Source organism: Gopherus flavomarginatus, chromosome 9 (genome assembly GCF_025201925.1).
Source record: "Gopherus flavomarginatus isolate rGopFla2 chromosome 9, rGopFla2.mat.asm, whole genome shotgun sequence".
NCBI lineage: Eukaryota > Metazoa > Chordata > Testudines > Testudinidae > Gopherus > Gopherus flavomarginatus.
The window spans coordinates 65,229,814-65,245,537 of record NC_066625.1 but is presented as its reverse complement, the minus strand read 5'-3'; the positions used below and the strand labels follow the sequence as shown (position 1 = coordinate 65,245,537).

The 15,724-nt window shown below is 43.4% G+C and overlaps 2 protein-coding genes across 7 annotated transcripts in view; one reads left to right on the top strand and one right to left on the bottom strand.

The window, feature by feature from the left end:
* The first annotated feature begins 65 nt into the window (after positions 1 to 65).
* Positions 66 to 6,444, top strand: CCNB2 (cyclin B2). 3 transcript variants are annotated; one of them, XM_050967989.1, is made up of 9 exons: positions 66 to 197; positions 1,861 to 1,989; positions 2,066 to 2,191; positions 2,636 to 2,806; positions 2,881 to 3,039; positions 3,375 to 3,611; positions 4,493 to 4,633; positions 5,784 to 5,894; positions 6,150 to 6,444. In XM_050967989.1, the coding sequence occupies exons 1-9, from the start codon at positions 174 to 176 to the stop codon at positions 6,252 to 6,254; spliced, it is 1,203 nt and encodes a 400-aa protein (XP_050823946.1). In that variant the 5' UTR covers positions 66 to 173; the 3' UTR covers positions 6,255 to 6,444. The 3 variants fall into 3 exon arrangements, with proteins under 3 accessions (XP_050823946.1, XP_050823947.1, XP_050823948.1); XM_050967990.1 differs by lacking the exon at positions 5,784 to 5,894; XM_050967991.1 differs by lacking the exon at positions 6,150 to 6,444 and having other exon boundaries at positions 4,493 to 4,726; positions 5,784 to 5,873.
* Positions 6,445 to 9,383: 2,939 nt separating this feature from the next.
* Positions 9,384 to 15,724, bottom strand: part of MYO1E (myosin IE) — a 160,115-nt gene continuing 153,774 nt past the window's right edge. For all 4 annotated transcript variants that reach the window (XM_050967908.1, XM_050967910.1, XM_050967907.1 and 1 more), the window contains 2 exons: positions 11,079 to 11,248; positions 9,384 to 10,474 (listed from right to left, as the gene is read on the bottom strand). In XM_050967908.1, coding sequence (XP_050823865.1) covers positions 10,398 to 10,474; positions 11,079 to 11,248 — 247 coding nt within the window. In that variant the 3' untranslated portion in view covers positions 9,384 to 10,397. The remainder of the gene's footprint in view (positions 10,475 to 11,078; positions 11,249 to 15,724) is intronic.

The following is a 15,724-nucleotide window of genomic DNA, read 5'->3' as shown; positions in this document are numbered from 1 at the left end:
AGCATCGTACGAAGCTGTCCAATGGGAGCACTGGCGGGGCGCTATTTGAAGCTGAGGGCGGAGCACTAGCGTACTAGTGTAGTAGCTGCATCAGGAGGCGGAAGGGTTGTAGGGGTCGCTCTCACTCCTCGCTCTTACAGCCCGCCCGTCTCCAGTCAAGAGCTGCCGTCCTCATGGCGCTGGTGCGGCGCGCTGCGGTGAGTGCGGGCCGCCGGCCCCGAGCTGCGGGGGACGCGCTGGACCGGGCCGGGTCTGCCGGGAGCGGGCTGGAGAGCGCCCGTGCGGAGACCGCTGCTGTCAGGCTAAGGTGACGGGGCACTTCAGCGTCCCTCTGCGTAGCCCGGCTGGCGCCTCTCGGGGGCTGCGGCCCTAGGCTGCCCGTGGAGCCCGAGCAGCGCTAAGACTGTCTCTTATGCTGCCTCAGCTGCGATACTTGCAGCCCGCCTGCTGCACGGCCATCTTCGTGTCAACACTTGCTGCCCCTCCAGAGGGGCTTTTCCCGTTGCTATGGTGAATACACCCCCTTGGGAGCTGTAGCTAGGCCAGTGCAAGAGTGGTGCCTGTAGCGGGGGTTAGGTTGGCTTAACTGCATCTCCTTGGGGTGGGGCATTTTTCACGCCGCTGAGTGATGTAGTTAGTCTTAGGTGTAGGCAAGGCCTGAGTGGTTTCCCTAGGACAAATTAGACCTGCAGGGTTGGGGTATTGCTCTCAGTTGTGTCTGTCAGGCAGGAAACTCAGCAGATGGCAAGAGCGGCCGTTATGAGCATGTTTTCCTGTGGGAGCAGAGACACAGCTGCTTGGGTATCGAACTTGGTCTGGAGACAGCATAGGGATTTCCCAGCAAGTAAAATGCCTATCTTTTTTCCTGTTCTCAGGAATATGGGATTGTTTGCATCGTTTGAAGCAACAAAGAGTCCTGTGGCACTAACAGACGTAATGGAGCATGAGCTTTCATGGGTGAATACCCACTTTGTCGGATGCATCTTTTGCATCACTCAGAATAGAATACACTTGACTCTGGCCTCCTGTTTCCTCATGGAAACAGTGTTGCAAAATCCCAAATGTGGGCAAACTGCTCAGACAAAAGGGATAACAAATTTAACTTCTACCTTGTGACCACTAAAATGTTCTTTCAGCAAAGTAAGTTTTCTCATAAGACTTGTGCATATGTAGATGTTACCCTTTCTAGGGTGATGCTTTTTTACCTTGTTGAAAGCTATAGTTCTTATGAAAGATTCCTAATATCACACTAACAAAAAAGAGGGCTGGGTTTCAGTAAGGCTTTTCAGGGCTTGGATGCCCTATCTAAAACTCAAGTAGGAGAGTACTTTGATGCTTTGAAGTACAGCATGTACAGGAATAACTGTGACAGACAACAGTGTCTTACTGTGCAATGTAAAAATGCATAAGGCAGTAATTCCCTCTTTAGGTGATGACATAAGAGAACCCAGTTTGGTCACTGGATCATCTCCATGGAAATTCAGCTTTAGTTACAATTGGGTGGACACACTAAATAGCTAAGCTACAGGTGAGCATTCTAAAATTGATGCTAAAAAAAGCATGGTTTCCAGTGAGGAAGAAGATTTGGGTAACGTCATATTTAATCTTTTTAAATGTAATCAATTTTTAATTGCACTCTCTGTAACAAATCTAATCTAATTCTCCTTTATTCACCTTCCCATCCTGCTGAGCAGATGTGTGCTGTGAAACAAAACATGGTGCAGTGGCACATAGTGTTACTGAGGGTGCCCAGATATCATGGTGGTGGGGTGACTTTATGAGATTAGTAATCTGAAAGTAACTAATTCTGCTTACAGTTGTCTAGCTTTTTTTAACCTTGCTTACAATTTTCCCTTGCAGATTACTAGAGGGGTGGAGAATGCTATGACAGGACTCAACAACAAAGCCAAAAGTCAAGTAACTAACAAAAGGGCTGCTTTGGAAGAGATTGGGAATAGAGTTACAACCAGAGGAACACATGCAGCCAAGGTAAAGCTATAGTTCAACTCTAGCTGTCAGAAAAGTATCTTATTAGTTCTGTGTTAACTGTTCTTTCCTCTGGTAGAAAACAGAGAGCTTCAAAGTACCTGTAAAAACTACAAAAGGAGCTACTAAACCAGCAAATGTAACTGCACAACCTAAACCTTCAGCTGCACTGAATTTAACTCTCAAAGAAGAGACTGTTCCAAAGGTAGGAAATAGCAAATTCCTATGCCACTCTCCAGTTCCTAACCTTTGGTCCTCCACTCTAGCCCTTTCTAGGCCAGAGCTTTAACACTTAGTCTATAGATGTGCTCCATCCCCCTTTTCAGAAAAAGATCAGACTTATTTTATATTATTCTTGGCTTCAGTCTATTAGCTCACAGTAGCAACTGTCTTGGGATGTGACATTAACACTACCCAGTTAAGACTTGCAAAAGAACTTGTCAGATCATGAAATATATCTAATTGGATAAAGGCCTTATAGGCTCAAATATTGTAGGTATCTTAAACCTAAGACAACATGCCATTTTGGTGGCTGCTGGCCTAGTTTGTATTACGGGCAAACTCAACTGATGTGAGGGGTATGGGGGAAGAGGCTTAAAATGAGAGACTTAATGCATGAACCTCAGTGACTATATAATCTGTCTACTAGATTCGGTCTCCAACCCCTATGGATGTATCCATGAAAGAAGAGGACCTATGCCAAGCTTTCTCTGATGTGCTGCTTAACAACATAGAGGATATTGATGCTGATGATTGGGAAAATCCTCAACTCTGTAGTGACTATGTAAAGGATATTTATCTGTATCTGAGGCAGCTTGAGGTATGGATGCCTAAGTACTACACATTCAAGTGAAATTAAGCTTTCAGTCTGTTTCATATTGATCTCTTTAACAGCTGCAGCAATCAGTACGTCCACACTACCTCAATGGGAAGGAGATCAATGGGCGTATGCGTGCAATTCTAGTTGATTGGCTGGTTCAGGTCCACTCAAGGTTTCAGCTCTTGCAGGAAACATTGTATATGTGTGTTGCAATTATGGACCGCTTCTTACAAGTAAGTATCTGAAACATAAGTCTGTACAACATGTGCGTGGATCAAGAGACTCATTTATTTTAGTACAATCTAAAATAACTCTTGTCCTCTGTTTATGGATTCTGGGTTACAGATCTTCCAGGCAAACTTAAAATCTGTTAACCTATAACTTTCTACATGAGCTAAAATGGAGGTGGAAGGGGGAGTTCTGACATAACAAGTCATTCTAGGGACACAAGTGTATCCTAAGGCTAAATGTACTGACTCACTAAATGGAAACACATACCTTGTGCTTGCTGAAAGGTAATACATCATGAAGATTAAACAGTTCTCTAAACTCCTGTTACCTTATACAGATTCACCCAGTATCCCGTAAGAAGCTTCAGCTGGCTGGTGTTACAGCATTGCTTCTTGCCTCAAAGTATGAGGAGATATTCTCCCCTGATATTGCGGATTTTGTTTACATCACTGACAATGCGTACTCTAGCTCTCAGATCAGAGAGATGGAAATGATGATTCTTAAGGAGTTGAATTTTGACTTGGGACGCCCTCTACCACTTCACTTCTTAAGGAGAGCATCAAAAGCTGGTGAGGTAGGTACTTCCTCTAGCTATCTTAAAATCCTCCTGCATATGAGATGCTAGTATTGAAGGCATGGAATGTCAGGACTCCCATTAATAACACTGTTTAGGCAGTGTAATCTTACCTTGTGACTTAAAGCATGATGAGCTAAAGGAGGCTCATGGGGTGCAGGAAGGAGACTTTCTGGTAGGTGGGCCATGTATATAGCTGAATGCTGCTTATAGGAAAAGGACTGAGCAGTATTGAGTTGCTTGACTCCATGACCACAAAGTAACTTACCAACCTTTGCTGCAATTCATAACATGAATGTCTCAACTTTTACAATCATGTTGAGGCTTCTGTTCTGTCTTTGTTTAAAAAAAGATACTAAAACTATGGCTGTAATGTATTGTGAGCTGCTTGTTGTAAACTGAAGGGAGACAAGGAATTAAATTTAATAGTAATAGTTTCACTGGCCAGTTCAAAGTATAGAAGCCTTATCAGCTGAAAATGAGCAATACCAAGCTTGCTTTTGATAGTAACTAATCCATTGTCTTACTCTAGCCTCTCCTTAGGCAGAGGTGGGACTCTCCTCATTTGCAAGTCTGTTATGCTAATATGCTGCAGTGCTTGTTGCAAACACTACAGTGACACATGCCTGTTAGACTGACCTTGAGCCCTGCTAACTTCCGGAGAAGGAAGACAAGAGAACCTTAACCTGTTTTCCCAGGTTAAGTGGGAGTTTGGCATCTTCCACCACAGTTGCAAAGAGTTGTATGACCGAAGAGAACAGGGTCAACAACTCTTTTCCAAACAGGAGGAAGAACATAAAGTAGACTAACCTGGACCACCTTGATGGTCCTATTAAATGAAGTGACAAACTTCATGAACTAACAAGCTGTTGATCTGGCAGGCTGATGCTGAGCAACATACACTAGCAAAGTACCTGATGGAGCTGACACTTATAGACTATGATATGATACACCATCATCCTTCAGAGATAGCAGCTGCTGCCCTATGCTTGTCTCAAAAGGTTCTGGGGCAAGGCGAATGGGTGAGTTGCTTTTGTGATTTTTTTTCAAGGCCACAGAATAGACTGCTGTCAAACTTCTGAAGCATGTAGGCTGCACTCCAACAGAATAGTGAGGTAACTTCAAAGTATATGTGGTAGCATAAGTAATCCAAGAAATGTAATTAATAAATGGAACAGTTGTAGCTTGTTGCCCTTAAGCATTGGCATGTTCAGGCCTATCAGTTGGAAGGCTAGACCGCGTCTTTGTCACAGTGCTACTTAATGCACAAGCCCATACTAGCGAAGTAACTAAATTTATCCTCAGGAAAAATGGGCAGGAAATGCCAGCTTGACCACTAGGTCACATGCCTTGAGTATCTTCCCTTGCATTAAAAGGTCTCATCTGATTCAAAATGTCCTTGAGCACTAAATGGCAAAGCCTGGGAGTAACTTTCAGTCAGTGAAATGGCTTTGGTCAGTATCTGAATTCCACCTCAGAAAGCATTGCTTTCTGATATTACAAAGAATGGTGATTACATGATGAATTCCAACCACAGCAGCTGAACTTCTTCTAAACAATCTGTACTAACTTGTTAGCTTGGTTTTACAGCTTTTGCATAGAACCAGTTCTTGGACAAGGTAGGGAAATGCCACGTCTAGGAAATAATGTCAGGATACTACAGTAGACAATGTGGTACATGTGTTACTGGGAAAAGTTAAGTGTCTATTTGTGGCCCTTGGGCAATTTTAAGTAGAAAACTTTGCCCCTGGATTATGAACAAAACATGTTTGAGTTGTGCCCTGCAATTCTCAAACTCTAGTGTTTGAATCAGCCCTGCTGTTACAGGTGACCTCTTCTCCTAACTGCTCTGTGCAGCACAGAGGCTGGAAGTGTGCTGAGTAGCTGCTTAGCAACTGAGGATTTTCCTGCCAGCTGAACCTGCTCAGCACACAAGATTCAAGAAAATCTGTGGCCTCCTTAATGCTCCTGAAATATGGTTCTAAGGGTTTCATATCTGTAAGTTGGATGCCACTACTCTAGCCTAATAGCAAGGATGATTCTGATCTAAGCCACGCATGGTAAAGCTCTAAGGTCCAGTCTAAACTTTACTTCAGTTAACTGTAATGCCTCAGCAGTCATACTCTGTTTTTAAGATGCTACTCTAGGGTTCTGATTAGTCTTGTATTACAGGGTGTAAAGCAGCACTACTACACTGGGTATGCAGAAGACAATCTTATGCTAATTATGCAACATATGGCCAAGAATGTAGTAAGAGTAAATGAGAACTTAACAAAATACACTGTAAGTATATGCTAAGGGCAAATATCTAATTGTTTGAAATGTTAAGTAACACTAATTACTTTGACATATGTCTGCTTCATTATTGCTCTATAAGAGTATGCTCTTGCTTAATAGTCAAGAGGTAGCAACTTCTTGACCCCTTTTCAAAGTGCTTCAGTGGACATGGGTAGGTGGCTTAACCACTTACTAATAGTCTGATCTATCTCAAGCATGGCACAAAACAATGTAAACTAACAGTCTCTCTCATTCCTACAGGCCATAAGGAACAAGTATGCAAGCAGCAAACTCATGAGGATCAGCACAATTCCTCAACTGAACTCCAAAACAGTAAAAGATCTTGCTTCATCTCTCTTGGGATAATCCTAGGTAGATCATTCCTACTCCATGCACTTTGTCAATATGTGCCTAACTGAGGCACAACTGCTGCTTTTGTACATAGCCGTCAATCTTAGTACAGACACCTCAGATTCCCTCTGAAAGCAAACTTTTAAACTTGCCCTCTAATACTCTCGTATATCTAGAAATAAAGCTCCTTTTTTAAAAAAAAAACTGTCTTCTCTCCCTGGGCATTACTTATAGTAAGTGTAGATGGTGCTTGTGAGAACATGACTTTCCTAAGAAATGTGAAACTTCCTTAATCAGTAAACTTTGGGTAGACTTGAGATGACTCTCACAATAGTGTGTAGTTGACATGACATGAATCTGGCAAACAGGAGCGTGTCTAGGTGTAATCTCCACTCAAACTGGAGCAGCCTGGCTTTTGTTGGGGGGAGAGATTTAAATCTACAGTTGCCCTAAATTGCACCTGGTAGTATTAAGATATAGTAAGAAGCCCCAGTTTTGCAGATGCATCTCTGCATGTATGTAGTTATAATCCCATGACCAGCCTCTTGAATGTCTATATTTTATGAACAGAGTTAACCATGCCTGGTGCATGATGCATGGAGGCCAGCAGAAATGGAGCATCTGTAAGCTGTACCTTATGCCAAGACAGTTACTCCTGCAGGGCTGAGCTGCCTGGAAAATGGAAAAAATCATCCACCCCTCTAGGTGACACTAGCTTTATGCCAGTCATAACTAAAGCTTCCTACTGCTAGTGGAAGGAGGAAGATAGTAGGAAACTGGCAATTAGAGTAAAGAAAAGGGTTCCCCCTCTAAAAGCTGCTGGAGTTAAGCTAGTTCAACTACTAGTCAGTTCATAATGAACTATTACAACAAATGACAATGGATGGCCATGGGGCTAGAGAAAGCATGTGATTTGGGTGTTCACCTAGGAGGTAGGAGACCCACTTGATTAGGTACCAGGGTAGGGACTTGAATTTGGAGCAGCTTCAACAAGACAAAACCCTGCCCCAGAAATCTCCTCCTCTATGGGCTAGAGTGCTTTCCTTCAGTGTAAGAAACACAAGTTCAAACCTCTTCCAAAGTCCTGAAATAGGTTAAGGCCTAAACTTTCAGTAAATTTCATGGCAATTCAAGCAGTTCCAGGCTGCTCACAACTTCTTTTGGGGGGGGGGGGGAAGGGTCAAAGCTGCTACTCTGAACAACCTTCCTTATCTCTATACTTGCACCCCTAATGCTCCACAATAGGGCTACTACAAATCTGCTGCAGTGGCCATGTGGCTGTAGGATGGCATCTGAGATCACAGCATGCACAGTACCCCCTTCCTTTAATAGTTTGCCTTGAGTAGAGGCTTGTCTACAGCTGGAGTCAGTCAGGAGCTCTTTTGCAGTGTCTCTGAACAGGGAACTAGTCATTTAATTTAGACTTTAAATGGATTCCCTATCTTAATCAGAAACACCTTTCCTGGGGACAAGTCAGGTTAACAGTGTTTGCTAGTATTGTAAACATGTCACATACACAATGAAGAAGTAAGTACATTAACAAAACACATCTCAACAAAAATCAGAAATTTCTTCCTCTGTTAATAGTGGATTTAAGTGTTAGGCCAACTTCTTAAATTCATGGAAGTCGATAGCATAGGCACAGTGGACTCTATCACTGTTAATCATAATTGTATATTTGCATTGTCTACTCCTCCATTACACAGATGCACAATAAAAATGCCAAGTGATCAAATTGAGCAGGGCCTTAAGTATACCTGTCTTAATTAAACTACATATTGTACAGTGCACTGAGTGACGCTACCCTGGCCAGCCCAAACCATTTACTTCTGTTACATTGGGCAGGGTCTGTGGAAAATAGTTTTTGCCTCCCCTAGTGCACTGATGGTGACACTAAAGATAAATGTTTTGGTGGTGACAATTTTACTGTATGCTACCTGGTCAGTGTGGCTGCCTGAACCAGTTTCTATTTACATCACTGTAGTGATGAGGAGACCTATGCAGACCAAAATTCCCTCTAATCAGTGCTATACAAACAGAACAAGTTTGAGTACTTTAAGTGGGAAGGAGCCATATGCTGACCCTTCAAATCTGTGTTATCAAACTCTATTTATAATCTCTTCTTGTATTTCATCTGGTGCCTATTGACAGATGCTGCTTCTCCATGGTGAAGTTCCTATGCTGAGGCAATTCTACTCCCTGCTCCCCTGGACCTAGTCTAGGCTGAGCCGGTTACAAGGAACACACTCCTAAAACTTGGTCACCAAAACACTATCCTCTCCAAATGCCTCTTAGAGTAGAAGTTAGCTTACTTCTCCAGGGTGATAAAAGTAATACTCCTGAAACCAGTCTGTGCCCCCTTTTTTAGAATAGTGCCTTCTTTTATAAATGAACCTTTGGTCAGCTCTCCCTGTCTTTCCCTTGTTGGCTGTTCCTAACTGGCCTCTCTCACTTTTGACTTTGGATTGTAAACTGCTGGGGCTAAGGCCTGTGCTTGGTTTGGCTGTTTCTGTACAGTGTTCAGCACATCCTTTTAGGCACTTAATCTACAACCAGTGCATTGTGGAGGGACAGTGCAGTACTTCCCTCTAACCTAGTGGTGGGCAACCTGTGGCTAATCAGGGTAATCTGATTGCAGGCTGTGAGATGTTTTGCTGACATTGACTGTCCACAGGCACTACCTCCCACACAGTTCCCAGTGGCCATGGTTTGCTGTTCCCAGCCCATGTGAGCCACAGGAAGCAGGGGCTAGTGCAGCCCTGCAGCCTGCCACTTCCTGCAGCTCCCATTGGCCAGGAACGGTGAACCATGGTCACTGGGAACTGTGGAGGGGGGAGAGGAAGTGCCTGCAGATGGTCAATGTCAGTAACCTGTCTTGTGGCTCACAATCAGATTACCTTGATGGCCTGTATGTGAGTTGCTGGTTTCCTACCACTGCTTTAACCACTCATACATGGGCTAAGAGGAACATTCAGTATATCTTCTTGAGAAGAAAAAGCCTTTTTATATAGTTGTAGACCCTATTGCTTCCTTCTCTGGAACTCTGTGCGCTGGGAGCTTAGTTATCCATTCTGAAAAGAGAGTTCCAGGTACTCATGCAAGTAAAACAGACACATTACAAATTTAACAAACTAACTCAAATCATTGGTTCCTGTATTTTATTGAGGGAGTGTCAGGAGAAAAAGATGGATGCTGATGATATCTGCATGGTAAGCAACAGCCATTTTAAATGGTGGGGGAGGCAACTGGGTTTAAAAGCATTAACATTGGTTTTATCATTAAAAGAATAGTGCATATTTGGAAGTACCTGGCACAAACCTAATAAAACTACCTTATGAATAAGTACAGTGAATACTATATTGTACTTTCATACATATTTCTACTATATTAGAGTTTTTATATACAGTATATGATCTGTTCCTATACATGTACAGCTCAGGGGAAAGAGTTGCTCTCTGTAACAGGTAGAGCATTAAACATAAATCCAACATGGGCCAGCCATATTCTTCTATAAATCATGGAGAAGGCAGCATTGTAGAGCAGACAGGGTTGGGTTGTTTTGGCAGTGCCTTTTGGAATCCCTAAACTTTACTGGCAAGCAATAAACCAGCTCCATTACACATCTGTACAGAACTATTTAAATATACCATCCCCTATCCTAAATCAGTGTGACATGTAGCAGCATTCTTACCATGGTCCCCAGAGTGAGCCACATCAGAGGAAATGTGCATAAGGCCATCTTCATTATATATATATACATATATATGTATAAAAACTAAAGGCACTTGTTAAATACAACCTTTCCAAAGTCCCTGGCCCCAGATTGCAAAGCACTGTGCAGTTTCAGGAAAACTACGGACTACACCTTCATTCACTCCGCACTAGAAACAGGTTTAAATATAATAAATAATTCATTTTTCACTACTTCCATACGTGTATCTGAGGCATAGATTTGCACATTTGCTTTATGGCCAGTAAACTGAGTGACTTTTTTTCTTGCTTGTATACAACTTCACTGGTGAAGATGCTGCTAAGAATTATAGCCTCGGAGAACTGTCATTTGTCCTCATGTGAGAGAGGGAGGGGAAAGCATCTTATTTTTCAATTATTGGTAGTGTCACGCTATCCTTCATTTAACAAAACCGCCTTAGTATTTTGTTATATCTTGGTCACATAGTTGTTGGGGAACAGTCCTTGCTTCCCTCGTAATCTGCCTGTCCACCAGCCTGAGGGATCTGTGACAAGAAGAGCAGAATGAGCAGTGAGGTGCTAGAAATCCTTATTTCATGTTCAGTCCCCCTCCTTTTTAGCCTTCTTTTAATTGATGTCCATTTGGTGCAGACTGGCAAACCCTTCCACAGCTACACCTTAGCAACCAAATACAAAGGGCTCTGAGAGCCTGGATTGGCTAACCTGGACACACTGCAAGACCTTAGCCATTCACTTGGGAGGGAGGGGATTGGTGTTGGAACTGCATCATTAATTGCTTTTCAGCTGATGTGCTTTAGCCATTGTCATGGTCTTATACACGCAACCAGAGGCAAAGGTGGGGCACTTGATTTTGAACTCCACAGTGGGGAATAAATATTCATTATCTTCAACTGAGCAATCTAGGGTGGGCACAATACAGGTGTGAAGGCTCCTCTTTATCCTGCCTGTCCAAAAGCAGGCCTTCTATTGCTTCAAAAAATGCAGGAGTCATTCTCCAGGAAAATGTCCAGGCAGTTAGCTGTAAAACCCCCACATTAACAATGACTGTGTATCCTGGGGATTGTGGAGCAATTTGTGAACAAATGACATTTAAAACAAACAAAAAAACCCACCAACCTCTTTACTTACCTTCTTTGATTATATCAATTATGTCATTGGCATTAAAACTAAGTTCATCTGTGTCCTGAGCATCATATGCATACAGTGCCCGGCACTGCGGTACCTGAGGCTTGGGTTTTGGCTGTGGTTTAGGTCTCCCTCCAGCTGGTGGGGGCCGGTTTGTTGTCTGCCTGCGAACACTGGGGGGAAGGGGAAGAGAGAGAAGAGTAATTGACAGGGCAAATACTCCAAGACCATAACTATCAATATAAACTCAACCAACCCCACTGCTCCATTACATCATCAGCTCAGCCAATGAAAAGCACTTGCTGGATTTGAAGGCCACGCCCACCCACTTAGATTCCTCTGTAAATATCATAGTAGTTTTATAGATGAAAGACTTGTTAGGTCACTGGCCCATCCATGTGCATGGAGCAGGCTATAGTCCTTTCTGCCCCCATGAGTTCTCAGAGGGGCTGTAGTGGACATTACATTACCATCTTCTGTGGCAACTCTAGACAAAGAGGTAGGAGATTCCAGTTCTCTAAACACCTATCTGCAGAGTAACCTGCATGTGATTCTGTGCTGCTTTACCTACATTAGTAAACTTTGCCTTGAGACTGTGATTGCCCAAATCAGCTCTTCTAGAGCCTCTTATGTAGCACTTGTAATAAAAGAACACGTCACAGAGGGCTCACCATTTGCCTTTCCCTGCCCTCAAACACACAAAATACATTTAAAGCTTAAGCTGCAGGGTGCCCTTTGCCAAAGATGCTTTCTCTGATATGAAACCCCTTCCTTGCTCACACACTGGCAGCTGTGCCAATGCTATGATTAGGTAGGACAGTGATACTGCGCCTGCACTTGCATCAGCTCCTGGCAGGGGGGAAATGTCTCTAATCTGTGTTCAAATGTGAAACAGTGGGTGATGTGGTATGACCTTACCGGAGTGGCTACAAGCCCACCAGGTATCCAAGGTGAAGTGCAAGGGGAAGAGGAGAAGTGAGAGGAAAGGAAAGGCGCAGGCAGGAAATTGTGGATGAGAGCATATATATTGCGTGGAGTGTGAAAACCACAAAAAGCCCCTGCAGTGCACTAATGCAAAGAGTGCACTGATAGGTGAGGTGGCTGAATTGTGCCAGGGCAGTGTCATGCCAGGCTTATATTGTGCAGCTCGTTTGCTTGAGAAGCGCTGCATTTCTTAAGAGCTCTATCACTACGGGTGTGGCCCTAAAATATGCTAGTAAGTGGTCGTGCTTTTAAACTTTGTAATGTGCTGTATGGGACGAAAGGTATGTATGTGGGCCCGTTAAAATTTTGAAGCTTTAACAATGGCCAGAAAGACTTTTTCCTAATGTGTTTATCTGCTAAGGGGATCTGCTATTGGTCTGGAATGTTTGTATTTGCTCGGATTACTGTTTGCTCTGGACAGATGATGACAGGCCCTGGGCCTCAGGGCAGAACAGTCACTAGGCTCCCCAAAAAGGGATGGCTAAGGTTTACGACACTACTTTTTATCCTACTGATAACACATTAGAACCTAATATACGTAAGTTGTGGAGTTGCTTGATGTAGTTAACTCTTTTTTCCAGTTACAGCACCAGTATTAAATAAATTGTGATCTTAAATATAAGTTGTAGAATTTATTTTGAATTATATATTTAAATTAAATACATACATTATGGAATGAAATTGGAGAGAATCCAGTGGAGGGCAACGAATATGATAGAGGGCTGAGGCCCATGACTTATGAGGAGAGGCTGATGGAAGTGGGCTTATTTAGTCTGCTGAAGAGAAGAATGAGGGGGGATTTGATAGCAGCCTTCAACTGCCTGTATGAAATCAATTCCTTATAGGATATGAAGGATCGCATCTAATATATATGCTATGGAAGAGGAAGTTGAAATAAAACATACAACACAAATTTTCATTGCTAGTTAAAATATTGGACTTTATCTGATCTTGAGAGGAAAAGTCACTTGTATGCATGTGCTGAATGTGGGGCTTTCTATCTTTGGACAAAGATCAATCTTAGTGATATACTGAACTGCCTAAAAACATAGCCAAAGATGCCTTCCTGAATATTGCTAGATTTTTTTTAAAGATACAAATATGTGAAATGACAATGGCATTCACTGAAGTGTGTGTGTGTGTGTGCGCGTGTGCTGCAGGACACCTGTGCCAGCTGATGCCCAGCGAGCTGCTGCCAGCTGTGCTGCTCGGCACGCTCCTCTGGCACAGCCAGGGCTTCCACATGGCCACCCAGCTGCCTTCACCACCACCGGTAGCACCCGACTCGTGCCTAGGAGCCCTGCGGCCCACCTGGGTGATTTAAAAGGGCCTGGGGCTCCTGGCTGCTGCTGCCACTAGTGCAGCAGCGGCTGGGCCCTTTTAAATCACCCAGGCCCCTGGGCAATTGCCCTTTTGCTCCCCCATCGGGGGGCCTGGATGATGCTGTAGGAAGCATTTGGAGCAAATTACTAACAATCATTCACACTCTTGGGTTCACAGCTGCAGAGTTCAGAGGAGGCTTATCTGAGCTACGAGATTTTGGTTGCAGGCAGGGAGTTAGAAGGCCAGTAGGCCAGTTCTGTAGAATAAATGGCTATATATCTTAAACTGGAACTCCCCCCACCACCTGCCTTTGGTGGTTCAGATAAAATGAAACCGGATTTTGAAACCCCCCACAAAGAGGAAAAAAAAAAAAAAAAGGCAAGCAACCTACACTACCCACAAAACGCCATATGTTGGGTGAGGCTTTGAAAAACCAAATCCATACCACGCTGGCTTGTCCCTTGCCTGCGAGGAACAGAAACTGCATCTCTTCCTCAGGAATATATTATTTGTGATGAAGAACAACCCTCCAAGAACCTATGCCAGTGACTAACTTAACTTGCTGTAAAGGAGCAGTCGGATTTCAAAAAAAGTTACTGAATATGACAATGTTCAGGAAGAGATCCCTGTAGCCTGACTCCTCTCTCTGTGGGCCTCTCCCTTGTACTTATTACTGTGAGATAAAGAGCTAAAATACCACTTATTGGTCAGCTTTTTCCTTATATGCAGTGGTGTTGTAGGTGTGTTGGTCCCAAGATGTTAGAGAAACAAGGTGGGAAAGGTAATAGTATCTTTTATTGGACCAACTTCTATTTGTGAGAGAAACAAGCTTTCAAACTTACACGGGGCTACTTCAGTCTGTGAGGTTTTTTTCCTTGGATTTTATATTTACTATCTCTCTGGTCAGCCAGTAAAAGGAGAGGATTCACAAGCTGCTCTCCCATGGATGAACGCTTGCAGTTGCTATTAACATTAGTGAGGAGACACAGTAAGTGTAATGAGGATTGAATTTGTTAGTCAAGAATAAAAATGAAAAAACACTTAGGTGCTTTTATTTCTGTGGCGTTTTTTCATATTGCATTGACACCTGTACAGAATAAAGGTCTCCTGGGAGCTAACACTTAAATAAAATTGCAACAGAAGGACTTTCATTTTCCCCCTGAACTTTTGCTTTTATTTCTGAGACCAGGCAGGAAACCAGGCACATTAAAATTGGAAATGAATGGTAGTTCTGTAGTTAGCCCGTGTGTATGTCTAATGTATATAAATGTGTTCCTCTGTGGATGGAATATACAGTATGTGGCCCAATAATCAAAACAGAGGGAAGCAATGAGCTCTGGATTCCAATGGGCAGGAGAACTGATGAAAGCACCAGCAGGGGACTGTTAGCTGCACCCGTTGTGAGAGAGAGCTGCAGAAGTTTCAGAAGAACTCTCCTTTGTGGCAAAGCCAAGAGTCCATTACAATGGCAGGTAACAAAGAGCTTTTTCCATATTGCTACTGAGCTGTGCAGGCATTGCATCAACCCTGAATGGATTTCTGAGGCCTTCAGATTCCGCAAGCACTACACCAGCCCGCAAAAAATCCTAAATGCCCCGGGACAGATGGCAACCCCACTTGAGGGACAGCAATAGCTATGTAGGCACCTGGTGGCTGGTATTCAGGTGTTACCTCTAGCTGTTCAGGCAATCACAGGGGTAGGACTGTGCTAATGAGAGAGAGTGGAGTGAGGAGGTGGACACTTCTGATTGGCAGAAGAGAGAATAGGAATTCAGAGACTTGATGGCATGAGAGAAACCACCTGGATCCAAATGTCTGCAAGAGGTTTTACTTCCATAGCTGTAAATGCCAAGTAAAGTACTATCTGCTTTAAACCTTCCAGAAAATTAACCTTATAATAGCCAGAAGATTATTCGGTGCATAGCAGGAGATTCAAGCAGCCTACTTCAACTGAAGAATTAAACTTCAACATGACCATTCGTACCCAATTCCCTGGAATCACACAACGAGAACAAGTCTCAACACATGCTCCAGGAAAATAAGCAGGAAACACTGGATATAAAGGTCATAGTGCTTTGGAAGCCTTTCCATAGAGTGACTGTTTCTGTTACAGGCAGCACATTTTCTAAGCCAGCTGTGCTTTGCATTGCTGGGTTTGAAAGCTTTGGCTCCAAACTCAGGCAAATCTCCCTATTCAGCCCTGGGGATGCCTAAATACGCCTTTGTGTATGCATTTCCCAGGGAGCTCATGCAATTTCCAAGCAATGGAAGGGGTCTGAGGCAGGTCCCATTTCTACAAGGAGACAGCCCCACTGGAAGGAATGATTGGGAAGACAACACTT

Bases quoted from the DNA above. Each gene is read 5' to 3' on its own strand.
- CCNB2 (XM_050967989.1), top strand. From the start codon at position 174: ATGGCGCTGGTGCGGCGCGCTGCG. The intron at 1,990-2,065 runs GTAAAGCTATAG...TTCCTCTGGTAG, and splicing joins GAGGAACACATGCAGCCAAG to AAAACAGAGAGCTTCAAAGT. The intron at 3,612-4,492 runs GTAGGTACTTCC...TTGATCTGGCAG, and splicing joins GAGCATCAAAAGCTGGTGAG to GCTGATGCTGAGCAACATAC.